The sequence below is a fragment of the Mus caroli genome, unplaced genomic scaffold (genome assembly GCF_978045245.1).
Source record: "Mus caroli unplaced genomic scaffold, Mus_caroli_1 scaffold_20, whole genome shotgun sequence".
NCBI classification, from domain to species: Eukaryota; Metazoa; Chordata; class Mammalia; order Rodentia; family Muridae; genus Mus; species Mus caroli.
In genome coordinates this window covers 22,411,755-22,425,664 of record NW_028227275.1, presented here as the reverse complement: position 1 = coordinate 22,425,664, position 13,910 = coordinate 22,411,755, and the positions used below count along the sequence as shown (strand labels likewise).

Genomic DNA, 13,910 nt, shown 5'->3' with positions numbered 1-13,910 from the left:
GGTCCAGCGAGCTTGGCCGTTTTTGACACCCTAACATCGACCTTTACCTACGGAAAGGACAGGTACTGGGGGCGTTCAAAAGAGGTCTTGCACCCCGCCGAACAACTCGGGACCATCATTAAATAAGAAAGGGGCGATCGGGGCCACTACGGTCTGCGGCGCCTCTGTGACCACGGGCGATGTTCGAGGCTGGAGCTAGCAACACCCCTTTGCCTGGGCACAGGCACAGGCTTAACGCATCCCTCCTGGCGAGAGGCGGAAAGCAAAGCCAAGCGCGTCCAAATCTCGTGAGCCGAGGTCTGCAGCGGGCGGGGAGCCCGAAGTCTCGCGAGACCACCGGGTTTTCCCGCGAAAGAGAAGCGCGCGAATTTCTTGCGCCGCGGGGCGAGCGAGCCGGCCGGGTGTGAGGATTTAGCTCGCGGCGTTTGAGGCAACTGGGTCCCCGGCTGGTGTCCAGCCATACCTGCGGAGCCGCCCGCGTGCAGCAGCGGTGAGCCGGCGGCGTGGAGGCTGCATCCCGGGGAGGGAGCTCGCCGGGGTCCGGGCTGAGGAGGGGAAAAGGGGCGTGAGGAGCCGCCGCCGGCGACCTGGTCTGCTTGGTGGCACGGAAGCGTCCCCCCAAGTCTCCCTTACAGGTCTCCTCACGACCTGGGTCCCGGCCGACCGGCTTTGTCACCCAGACGCTGTCGGTGGTGGCTTTCGCTGGCGATGCGGCCGGCCAGGGAGGGGGAAGGCCGTGGCTCCCCCAAGTTGGAAATCCGGGGTTGTAACTTGAATCCCGTTCTGAAAGCCCCCGCCGTGCTCCCTTAGGGTCCTTGGCTCCAGAGATGGCCGAAGAAACGGAGCCTGCGGTGATTACTCCAGCCATGCTGGAGGAGGAGGAACAGCTCGAGGCTGCGGGACTTGAGAAAGAGCGGAAGATGTTAGAAGTGGTAATGTAAAATCCATAGCCGGAGGTTCTCCCCGGCTCCCCACCCCCACCCCCGGCCTGCCTGCCTCCCCCACTTGCTTCTCCTTGAACTCCCAAGCAGCCCTGGCCACTTGGCTTCTCCGTACTTGTAAAGAGATGATCTTGGAGTGGGCTTTGAATGATAGGTTTCTGAAGTGTGGTCTGGGCGGGGTAGGTTGCAACTTATCTTTGAGTGGACGTTTCAGATTGCTTTTTTGACTACTAAGATCCAGTCAGAGTCAGTGATGAGGAGTGTTTGGTTGCTTTTGCCATCTTTATTTGCTTTTTAAATATGTTCTCTTACTGTATGCCTAATGGCCAACATTATTAATCTTTAATGCCCGAGTCATAATGTATGTACTACTAGACAGAGGTGGTAGACGTTGACATTAATCAAAAGTTGGGCTGTAAGCCGGGTCTACGGATTATTCCCTTCCCCTCTATTTTTCTGTTGGGTTTGTTTTTGAGACAGTATTATGCTGGCCGTCATATCCTAGGGTCCCCCTGCCTAGCTTCCCAGTGCTGGGATTACTGGAGTGTGCATATCATTCCCTTCTCCTAAGGATTTCTTAGCAATTTATTACTGTTTGCTGCCTAAGTGATCAATTTGTTTTAGTTTTCTACAAGTAAGATTCTTTAGCTAAAATTGAGGTGTATGTTTTCATGATAAGTTACAGTATTTGTACATTTTTTAAAAACAGAACCTTTTAAAACGTAGTGAAAGCAGCTTTTAACATTTGGCAAGTTTAGTTCTTGATTAGTACTATGAAGTCCCACCTGCTGCTTAGTTGTTGCATATGCAAGAGAGGGTGATATAATCATGGGAAGTTCTTAACTCCATCTTAGTTTTTTTTCCTTGCATTTATTTCATCCTGTCAGTAGAGTATGAACTCTCTGTGGGATTTTTAATCTTAATTTTGTAGCCCATGCTGGGCTGGAACTCACAGTAGGTCTCCTTTTCTGAAGTGTGTGTGTGTGTGATGTCCATTTGAGTTTGGAGTAGCTGCAGGTGAGTTTGGAGCTAGACTAAGCAGGTTGTGAGCCGTCTGACTGCCGGGAAACAAACCTGGCACCTCTGCAAGAGCAGTTGTGCTTTACCAGCTGAGCCAGTTGGTCATAAAGTAAATGTGCCAGAGTCCAGCTTCAGCAGGGTTCGGGTCCCAAAGAGGTGTAGAGTCAGCAAGGGAAGGAGACTGACACCATCTAAAGACAAATCAGGCAAGATCGTAGGTTTATTGAAGGCTTTGCACCTTTTATACTCTATGTTTGCATGGTAGCTGAATCACAGGTAATGCTGAAAGTGGACTTAGTGATTCCAAGAGATGTATGATCTTCTCACAGAATACATACAGTTCAACTTACTTTGAACTATCTAACCATAAATAGAAACCCACTTAGTTTAGGAAATAATCCATCCTGAAACAGGTGATCAGTCACATGGTTCATGGTATGTATTTTGTATGTCAGTGTTCTTCAGTATTTATTTGTGTTCGTGGTGCACATGGAAGATGGACAGAAATTGATGTTATCACACTAGTTGTTTTGTAACTTTTTTTTCCCTCTGAATAGGAATGGGGGCATAATACATAGTTCTAGTTAGCCTCAAACTATTGGATCTAGCATTGTTAAATCTTAATGATGGTTTATTAAGAGTAGGTCACGTTAGGCCTCATGCCTATAATCCCAGCACTTGGGATGTGGCAGCTTGAGGATCAGATGTTCAAGTCATCCCTACATGGGTCACCCTCAGCTGTGTATCTACATAGGAAGTTTCCGGGGAGCCTTAGTTATATGATAGCCTGTCATAAAAAAACAAAACAAAACAGTGGTGGTTGTACTTCACACCTATAAATTAAGGACAACACTCAGGGAAACTGAGACTGGAGAATTGCTGCAAGTTTGAGACTATCGTAGGCTGTATAACAAAACCCTTTATCAAAAACAGTCACTGGGCTATAGAGGCATGCTATACAAGATTGTTTCTCAGTACTCACATGGTGGCTTACAACCATCTATAACTCCAGTTCCTAGATGACCTGACATCTTCATCTTCATCAGAACTCCATAGGTAGCAGGAACATGTATGGTACATACACACATATACACACAGTCAAACACATAAAATAATTTTCTCCACCCCTAAAATCTTAAAATCATGCTAGATGTGGTGGTGGTGCATGCATGCCTTTAATCTCAGCACTTGGGGTTTGTGTGGGGCAGAAGGCAGGTGTGAGTTAGAGGCCAGCCTAGTCTATGTAGCAAATTTCAGACAAGTCACAGAAAGATCTCAAAACAGAAGACAGAAAAGGTCAGGTTGTATTTCCAGTGTTTTATTCATTGAGTTCTCATCTACTTTATTAAGTAGATAGTTAGTTACATTTTAAAAATTGTAGAGCTAAGGAGGTGGGTTAATGATTAAGTGTTAATTGCCCTTGCAAAGGTTCTGAGTTTGAGTCCAGAACCCATGTCAGGTGGGTGGCTCACAAATTTTCTTTTTTTTTTTTTTTTTTAAAGATTTATTTATTATATGTAAGTACGCTGTAGCTGTCTTCAGACACTCCAGAAGAGGGCGCCAGATCTCGATACGGATGGTTGCGAGCCACCATGTGGTTGCTGGGATTTGAACTCTGGAACTCTGGACCTTTGGAAGAGCAGTCGGGTGCTCTTACCCACTGAGCCATCTCACCAGCCCACAAATTTTCTAATTACAGCTCCAGAGGATCTGACATCTCTAGCATCCATGCGCACCTTCAGTCTTCTCAAAGACACAGCTTTAATTTCCAGCATCCACATCGTGGCTCACAATCCTCTGTAACTCCAGTTCCAGGGGATCCAATGCCTACCTGGCCTCTGGATACCAGGCACACAAGTGGCTCACAGACATGATACATGTAGATAAAACATCTACACACATAAAGTTAAATTACTCAGTGAGTAAATATGAAAGTAATATAAAAAGTAGAGGTTTGTAGTTCAAAAGTGTATGTGACATGAAAGCAATGTCTAGTTGGGTGTGGTGGCCCATGTGTAATCCCTGTGTCTGGGAGGTAGATGCAGGAGAATCAATTCAAGGTCATCTTCTGTTAGCATAGTCAGTTTGAGGTGAGCTTCAGATCTTAAAGGTAAAGCATGAAGGCAAAGCTCTGGGGAACACAAAATGCTGGCAAGGGATAATAAGCCATGAGCAGTACAATATGCATATAGAACTTTGAAAAGAGCTTCATACTGATCAGATTGCTCAGCTAGTAAATTGTTGGGTGTACAAGACTGGCAACCTGAACTGGATCCCCAGGACCCATGGAAAGGTAAGAGAGAATTAACTTCAAAGTTTTCTTTTGCTCGTCACAAATGGGTGTGCAGGCCTGCAGATGTCCATACATGGTGTCCAGACAAATAAGAAAGAGGCTTATTTTGGTGTCACTGTTCTGATCCAAGTTTGAGGGGCTGAATTTGATGATGACATTCTTGAAGGCTGAATCTCCAAGTGGCAGAGGGCAACATAGATCACAGGTTTTGTTTTTTGTTCTGAGGTTTTGTTTTGTTTTGTTTTGTTTTGAGATAGCATCTTATGTAACCCAGATTGGCTTGGAATTCCCCTATATAACAGTGACTATTCTTGAACTCTTGATTCTTTCATCTATCTCCTGAGTACTGGGATTAAAGGCATAGGCACTGTGCCTAGGTAACAGCAATTTTAAAGTTATAAAAAGATGTGGTAGTCCCTGGCCAGTGAGAGTTTTGTTTGGTTTGATTAGCTTAAAAGTTAGGGATTTCATATGGTATTTTTCAAACATGTCATTATACTTAGTTGTTAATTCCTCCCCTCCTATTCTTCCTCACCCTCCTTTTAGTGGTTTTCGTCCTTTGGGTTTTGTTTTAATTTTATTTTCATTGCTTTGTTTAATTTATTTTGAGACAGGGTCTTGTGTAGTTAGGCTGCTGCCTAACTTGCTGTGTAGCATGACTTTGAATATTTGTATCTCTTTAATTTAGTATGGAATATTTTTCTTTGGATAGGCTCAAAAGTCTTGGGACAGAGAGTCCACTGAAATTCGGTACCGCAGACTTCAGCATTTGCTTGAAAAAAGCAATATCTACTCAAAATTTTTGTTGACTAAAATGGAACAACAGCAATTGGAGGTAAGTATGTATGATTAACTAGAAAATAGGTTAGAAGCATTTTGGAAACAGCTTTTTGAAGTATAGATTAGTACAGTTAAATGTAGAGATTTCAAATTTATTCGAGTTTTAAAAATTTTTTATTTTTTTGTTAATGATTTTTTTTGTCTGCATATTTGTATGTGTATATACCATGGGCATGCCAGAAGAAGGTATTGGGTCCCCTTGGATGAGTTACAGATGCTTGTGGGCTACCATTTGGGTGCTGGGAATTGAACCTGGGTCCTGGAAAGAACAGCTAGAGCTCTTGATAGCTGAGCCATGTCTCCAGATCTTGTTTTAACCAGTCAATGTATAGACTTGTGTAATCACCATCACAATTGCAGTAATGTACATGTCCATTCCAAAAATGTACTCTTGTGACATCAGGAAACTTAAGATGACTCTCACTATTGATTACTGTATTATAGTATTTTATACATAGATCTTTGGTTTCATTTTGTTTTCTATCATAAAATTCCTAAAGCTCTGGGATCTCCACAGTGGTATCCTTTTGAATGCTGACGTATTAACACGTTGTTGGGCCTAGAATTGGGGGTTAGCCACTTACAAGCTGAAACAGGATTAGAGGTGTACAACACCAACTTCAAGGAAAGTTGTTGGTTGATTACATTGTGGCAGTGCTTTAATCATTCATACCTGTGTAATGGAGCCCCAAAGAGGCATGAGCGCGTCCATTTATGGATCCTTCTGTTACTGATTCCTAAGTGCTGTGGTTATTCATACACCATCATGTGCAATTGCTTTCTCTCCTCTCCAGCCCTCTATTGTCTTTCTTTAGCAGTACTAGGGGTTTAATCCAGTGTTAGGGTCATCTCAGATACTAGGCAAATACTGAGTACTCTGAATACACAGAACCCTACACATACAGTTTCTATTTTAGGATACAAATATACCTGGGAAGGCTACCACAATTGTATGAGGATTTCTATCAAGTTTTTCATCCTGTCCATCTTCATCCATTTCTCCAGTGCTGTTATGTGCTATGTTTTCTAATATTACAGATTTATTTGAATTTTCTCTTGGTGATTTTATAGCATATCTGAATATCTTTTTCATGTTTGAAAATCTTCTCTTCAAAGTTTTGAAAGATATGTTTTTACTTGCAGGACTGGAGAGATGGCTCAGTAGTTAAGAGAGCACTTACTATTCTTGCAGAGGACCTGGGTTTGTTACCCAGCACACATGGTGGCTTGCAGCCATCTATAGGCATAAATATGGTGTGTGTGTGTGTGTGTGTGTGTGTGTGTGTGTGTGTGTGTGTGTAGGATTAAAGGTATGTGCCAGCTCATCCTGCTCTTAAGTTAAAAAAACAAGATATTGCTTCTGAAGCATTTTTTTTCTGGCCATTGAGTTGGCTCAGTGGGCAAAGTCACTAATCTTGAAGACCACGTGGTGGAATAATATTGCCCCTGAGAGCTGTCTGACTAGATACATATGGCACATGTACCTCCCCAAATAAGCAAATAAAAACTAATACAATGATTCTTTTTCTTTAGTATTTTAGTTCCCTCCTGTGACTTTTCAAGCTTCATTGGCCTCTAGCTTTTGTTTCTCACAAGATTTAATGCAATATTTAAAGAAAGTTAGCTACCTACTTGAACCTCGTTACCTTTTAGGCCATTTTCCAGAGTGTACCTGTCTCTATCACAGTGATCAACTAAGACTTTACTACATTTGCCGGAAGGTCTTTCTTTTAGAAACCTTGTTCAAATCTTGTGGTAAAATAATAAACACAAAATAAATCTTTAGCTGGACGAGTTAAAAGACAACTTCTGTTTTAGCCATCATATATATATATATATATATATATATATATATATATATATATATATATATATGTATATCTTGCTAGCATAGATATACATATATATATGTATATGCTAGCAAGATACCAGTGAGATGGCTGAGCAGGTAAAGGTGTTTGATCTCAAACCTGGCAACCTTTGTTTGATCTTCAGCCCCATGTAATCAGAGTGTCATAGATGTGTTCACATACACACAATAAAATGAAATTTTGTTAAGATTAATTATAAGGTAAATGTGGCATAGCTTTTAGTTTAGGAATAACTTTGCATTCCATGCACTGCTTTTGTAGGACTTAGTTTTTAGCCTAGGGAATAAACTTATTTCTTTTCCTTATTTTATTCATTCATTCATTCATTCATTCATTCATTCATCTATCGATCTATCTATCTATCTATCTATCTATCTATTTATGTATTTATTTATTGGCAGATTGCCTTGCCAACTTATTCTTTCTGTTGGTTGTCTTATGGCTTTGCCCAAGGACTTAGAAGTACTTAGCCTGAAGTCTGGAAGACCAGCTTTCTCTGTGCATCACAGTTCTCTCTGGTACTTGACCTTGGAGATGTTATCAGTCTGAAGATTTGCATTTTGTCTCATCTCAAAGACTTGGTTTCTGTTTGTCCTGAGATTGAACTCAGGCTGTGAGCTAAGCACTCAGAAGGTTTTCTTCTCAGAGCTCACTGTCCTTTTGAAAACTATTGTCTAATATATTGGATCTGTATTTAGTTCTGTGTGATAGAAGAGGATAAATCTGTTTCCTATAATCCCATAAAGCCTAGAAGTAAAAGTTCTTGTTTTTAATTAAGTAATTTTTTATTTTAAATACATTTTGATATAATTGTAATGCATATTTTTTTGTCACATGTCCTAAGGAAAAATTTTATCTTACAGGAACAGAAGAAGAAAGAGAAGTTGGAGAAAAAAAAACGGTCATTAAAAGTTACAAAGGTGATATAGTAAGCCAGGATTTTCCCCTTTCGTGCTGTGGCTTGGTCTTGAATGTGTTAAATACATTCAGTCCTCTTGAGAAAATTGTTACTTATTATTTCATCATCTACTTAATTTCAGATTTATTCTTCCATTGTCTTTTAAGAAATAATAATTTATGTGTATGTTTTTTGTTTTGCCTGGATGTGTTTAAGTACACCATGTGTGTGGAATGCGTCTGGGAGTCAGAAGTGGGTGTTATATATATTCAGCTGGTCCATCTGTTTGGTGTTTGTTTGCTTTAATTTTCAACTATTTATAAGTTTTCTTAATGGGTAATGTATCTTTCTCAAAGATGCATTTTTTTATGAATATGAGTGAGTGCCTCTGTGTGTGTGTATACACATATACACATATGTGTGTGTGTGTGTGTGCGCGCGTATTCACATGTGTGCCTGGTACCTGGAGAGGCCAGAAGAGGGTTTTTGGATTCCGTACAGTTGGAGTTACAAATGTTTATGAGATTCTAGGTGGGTGCTGGGATTTGAACCTGGAACTTCTGGGAGAGGAACCAGAACACTTAGCCATTGTTCTTGCTCCTTAAAATTTAAAAAAAAAAATTACTTTTCTTTTAAATTACCCTTTCATTTTTATGTGTGTTTGTGTGTGTCTGAAGGCTTATGGATGTTCACATGTGTACATGTATAAAGTCCCAGGGATGTCTGTTGGGAGGCTTCCTAGGTTATTCTATATTCATGAGGCAGAGTCTCAGTTAAACCTATAGCTTACCTGAATGTTCTGACTAGCTAACCTGCTTTCTTCAGGGAGCACTAGAATTCAGTGCGGATACCTGCTCACTCAGCATTTACCTGGGTTCTTGATCCAAGCTAGTTTTCACACTTAAAACTGTCCAGGCATCTCCCTAACCTTTTTTTTTTTTTTTTTTTTTTTTTTTTTTTTTTTTTTTTTGGTTTTTCGAGACAGGGTTTCTCTGTGTAGCCCTGGCTGTCCTGGAACTCACTTTGTAGACCAGGCTGGCCTCGAACTCAGAAATCCGCCTGCCTCTGCCTCCCGAGTGCTGGGATTAAAGGCGTGCGCCACCACGCCCGGCTATTTTTTTTTTTTTAAAGTTAGTTATTGCTAGTGTTTTGGTTGTATTTATCCCATTATCTTATTTACCCACTTCCATTGAATCCCTTCTTCCTAACATTTCCTCCTATGTTCATGCCTATTGTTTTTGAGACTCACTGAGTTTCAGGGCTTTTTTTGTGTGTGTGAGCTATATTACTGGTTTCCAGTTCACAGAGATCTTCCTGCCTTTGCCTCCTGAATGTTGGGATTATGTATGTGGCACTACCACATCAGGAAGTGTTTATATTGTTATTTTTATAACGTGTGTGTGTGTGTGTGTATCTGTCTGTTTTTTGTGATCGCTTACCTATGTTTGAGTGCTCATGGAGTATTAGAATAGGGCATTGGATCCCCTAAAGCAGTTGTGACTTGCCCAGTGTGGCTTCTAGGAACTGAACTTTGTCTGCAAGGGCATGAAGTACTGTTACTCTCAAAACATACAAAGAAAAAGTGTAACAACATAAGGATCCTTAGTAAACATAACATTCTAGGGTTTTGAGAGATAGCTCAGCAATTAAGGGCACTGGATGTTCTTCCAGAGATCCTGGGTTCCATTCCTAGTACCCACATGATGGTTCTTTTGTTCTGTTTTTTTCTGGCTGTCTTGATACTCACTCTGTAGACCAGGATGTACCTGCCTCTGTTTCTTATTTGCTGGGTTAAAGGCGTGTGCTGCAACCACCTGACTCATATTCATGGTTTTAAACTGTCTCCAGTTCTGGGGAATCTGATGCCCTCTTCTGTTATTGGCACCAGGTGTGCACAGGATGCCTAGATGGGGACATGTAGGGCAAATATTTAAAATTAATACATTTTTTATTAATATTCTAAATCTTTGTTTTGTAGGGTAAAAGTTTAGTTGATGGAAATGCAGAGAATCCAGGTAAACTAACTTTGTTCCAGCTTGAAGGATGTATGTTTGTACTTCTGTTTTTAGCTGCTATTAAAAAGTTAAATGGTTTTGTTTTATAGCCATGAAAAAGAAAAGAGGAAGAGAAGATGAATCTTATAATATTTCAGAGGTCATGTCAAAAGAGGTAATAATATTAGAAGACTACATATATTTGATGTTGGCTAAAATCTACTGTTGGTTTTAACCTTAAAAATATATTTACTTGCTGGGTGGCAGTGGTGCATGCCTTTAATCCTATCTTTTTGGTGGCACAGGCAGACAGATTTCTATGAGTACAAGACCACTCTGGTCTACAGAGACAGTTCCAGGATAGTCAGGGCTACACAGAGAAACCCTATCTCAAAAAACATAACAAAAATATCTTTACTTACCTGGACTTGGTGATGCATGCTTTTTAATTTCAGCAATTGGGAGGCAGAGGCAGGTGGATCTCTAGTTTCCAGGCCAACCTGGTCAACATTGTTCCAGGCTAGATAGAGCCTATCTTAAGTAAAAGATATTTATTTTTATGAAAAAAATATTTTATTTTTATGGTTTTGCCTACTTATATGTATAGTGTCCTTAATCCAGAAGAGAACATCACATCCCCAGGAACCAGAATTATAGAAAGATTATGAGTTACCTACCATGTGAGTGTTAGGAATTGAACTTAGGTACTCTAGAAGAGCAACCAGTGCTGTTAACCACTGAGCCATTTCTCTAATCTGGTTTTGCTGGTTTTGTTGTTGTTGTTGTTATTAATACAGAGTCTTGGTGTATACATCAGGCTGACTTTTTTTTTGTTTTTGTTTTTTGAGACAGGGTTTCTCTGTAGCCCTGGCTGTCCTGGAACTCAATTTGTAGACCAGGCTGACCTTGAACTCAGAAATCCGCCTGCCTCTTACTCCCGAGTGCTGGGATTACAGGCCAGCACCAGGCTGACTTTTAACTTGGGATTCTGCTGCCTTTGCCTCTTGAGTGCTGGGTTTACTGTAGTTTGTAGTTGCATCATCCTTCGTCATATGATTATTACGTATCAAGTGGATTTTAATAAAATTACAACATTCTTGGTAGAGAAAGTAGAGTTCTGGTTTATAGGAACAGTGTTGGAGACGCGTAGACTACTTTGTGTGGGGTTACAGCAAAGATGCTAAGAAGTGCTCATGAAGAAGGATGGCACCAGCCATTGTTGGAGGAATCCATAAGTCTGTGGTTTATAGATGCACACACCTTTGTGCATAAAGATCTGAAGAGGGCCTGAGGTTCCTTGGAGCTGTAGTTAAAGACATATATGAGATGCCCTGATTATTATATGTATACAGGAATCTGAATTCTTGTACTTAGGGTTGTATACTAATCTCCCTCCCTCCCTCCCTCCCTCCTCTCTCTCTCTCTCTCTCTCTCTCTCTCTCTCTCTCTCTCTCTCTCTCTCTCTCTCTCTCGATTTCTTGCTTTCGGCGGACTCTTTACTGTTTAGCTTTGGCTAGACTGTGTAATCAAGCTAGCCTTGAACTCACAGAGATCAGCGTGTCTCTTCTGGGATTAAAGTCATACTACTCTGAGCTCTTGCTTCTTCACAACAGCCCTCAACCTCCTTTTTTTCCTCACAGTGCTGGCTACTAAACCTAGGGCCTATCTTAGCCAGTCATGCATTGGTTCACTCACTATAAAAAGACATCTTTAATTAAGGATGAGAATAATTTACCTGGATCATACTGGTGGGGCCATGGAAGTAGTAGTCCTCTTTTTGTTTTGTTTTATTCTTTCAACACAGCTTCTTTGTTTAACAGTCTTGGCTATCCTGGAACTTGCTTTGTAGACCAGGGTTGGTTCAAACTCACAGAAATCCTCCTGTTGTCTCTTTAGTGCTGGGATTAAAGGCATGCATCACTAGAGCATGGCAGAAGTGGTAGTCTTATACATTATTAATTTTTATTTTTTTAATCTTATAGGAAATTTTGTCAGTAGCTAAAAAACATAAGGATAATGAGGTAAGATAAATTTTATTACTGTTGGTGTCTCTGTGTTTATGAATGCATATGTATGCCATATGTTTTGAAGCTCAGAAGAATAAGTTGATGGCAGGGTCCTTTATCTGCTATGCCATCTTGCTGGTTCTTTTGGCAATTTTGTTTGTTTTACATTAATTTAGTTATGGGATGTATGGCATGCAGGTGTCATGACAACTTGGAGAAATTATTTTTTTATCCTGTGGGTCCCCAGGATTGAACAAGTCAGATCATTCATCATCAAGGTTGCTAGCAAATGTTGAGCCATCTTGCTCCTTCTAACATTTTAACAGTGACCAGTTACCTAGGGTGAACCTGGAGGAATATGAGTTTGAGTTTGAGTCCTGATTAGCGTACAGATGCATAGAAGGTAGTTCCAAAGAAGAAGGCTTTTCTAACTGGTAAAATCTATAATTGATTAAGTTGTTAGTGAGATGGCTCAGTGGGTAAGAGCACCCGACTGCTCTTCCGAAGGTCCGAAGTTCAAATCCCAGCAACCACATGGTGGCTCACAACCATCCGTAATGAGATCTGACTCCCTCTTCTGGAGTGTCTGAAGACAGCTACAGTGTACTTGCATATAATAAAAATAAATAAATCTGAAAAAAAAAAGATATACATTGGCATTCTTTTTTAAAAGATCTTAAATACTTGCATATAATAAAAATAAATAAATCTGAAAAAAAAAGATATACATTGGCATTCTTTTTTAAAAGATCTTTTTAAAAATTTATTTGTCTATAATAAACATACACATTTGAGTACATGAAAAGGCCATAAAAAGGATCTCCCAGAGCTAGAGTAGAGGAGGTGCTGGCAAGGGAATTCTATTCTGCAAGATCCCTAACGGAAGAGCTAAACTATCTCTCCAGCTCCGTTAACTTTTTTTTCTTTTTTAATGACTTCATATTTATACGGGAAAGGAAGGTCTTGGAGATGTGACCATGCATTCAGATTTTATTCTCTAGACGTAGTAACTACAGTATTGTAGATTTTGTTACATTTTCTTTTTGAAAAAAAAGTTTCATGGATGATGCATGTGTGTGTGCGCGCCTCAGTATACATGTGGAAGTTAGGACAACTTTAGAATCAGTGGTTCTCCCATTCTAATTCAAGTCTCCAAGCTTGTACAGCAAGTGCTTTTACCTACTGAGCTGTGCCACCAGCCTGTTGCATTTTCTGATAGATGGTGAACATAGTAGCATTTACTATCAAGATTTTAATTAAATATTTCTCATTACAGGATGAAAGCTCTTCCACTACGAATCTTTGTGTAGAAGATCTTCAGAAAAATAAGGATTCAAACAGTATGATTAAAGATAGATTGTCTCAAACTGTTAGGCAGAATTCTAAATTCTTTTTTGACCCAGTTCGGAAATGTAATGGACAGCCTGTACCCTTTCAACAACCAAAGCATTTCACAGGAGGAGTAATGAGGTGGTACCAAGTAGAAGGCATGGAATGGCTTAGGGTAATGAGTTGTCTTCTCATCTTCTTTCTTAATTCTGTTACTTCTGTGTCTATGTGGGGGTTAGGGTATGGGCCATAGCACATGTTTATATAGCAGAAGATGATTTTGTGGAGTCTGTTCTATCCACCTTTATGTGACTATTTTACAATTGAATTTAGCAGGCTCTCATACCAAACACTTTTATCTGCTAAGCTATCATGCCATTCCAAATTTTATTATCATCATCATCATCTTTATTTGGTGTGTGTGTGTGTGTGTAGAGAGAGAGAGAGAGAGAGAGAGAGAGAGGTTGCTGTTGACATGTGTTGACTCATGTGCCACCAGAGAGAGAGAGAGAGAGAGAGAGAGAGGTTGCTGTTGACATGTGTTGACTCATGTGCCACCATGGTGTATGGTTCTAGAGTGTCAGAGTAACTTTGGAGTTGGTTCCACCTTGAGGATCCTGGGGATTGAGTACAGTGTGGCCTAGCGTGTGTCCTAGGGCTTTTATCTGCTGAGCACTTGGTACCCTTTTTTGTTTTTAAGACATTTTTTTGTCTTTAA

At 40.4% G+C, this 13,910-nt stretch overlaps 1 protein-coding gene across 1 annotated transcript in view; it reads left to right on the top strand.

Moving 5' to 3' along the window:
- Positions 1–356: 356 nt before the first annotated feature.
- Positions 357–13,910, top strand: part of Hells (helicase, lymphoid specific) — a 37,037-nt gene continuing 23,483 nt past the window's right edge. The window contains exons 1-8 of the mRNA XM_021151190.2: positions 357–490; positions 811–932; positions 4,967–5,089; positions 7,829–7,885; positions 9,842–9,878; positions 9,968–10,032; positions 11,840–11,878; positions 13,140–13,367. Of these exons, the coding sequence (XP_021006849.1) occupies positions 828–932; positions 4,967–5,089; positions 7,829–7,885; positions 9,842–9,878; positions 9,968–10,032; positions 11,840–11,878; positions 13,140–13,367 (654 nt within the window). The 5' untranslated portion in view covers positions 357–490; positions 811–827. The remainder of the gene's footprint in view (positions 491–810; positions 933–4,966; positions 5,090–7,828; positions 7,886–9,841; positions 9,879–9,967; positions 10,033–11,839; positions 11,879–13,139; positions 13,368–13,910) is intronic.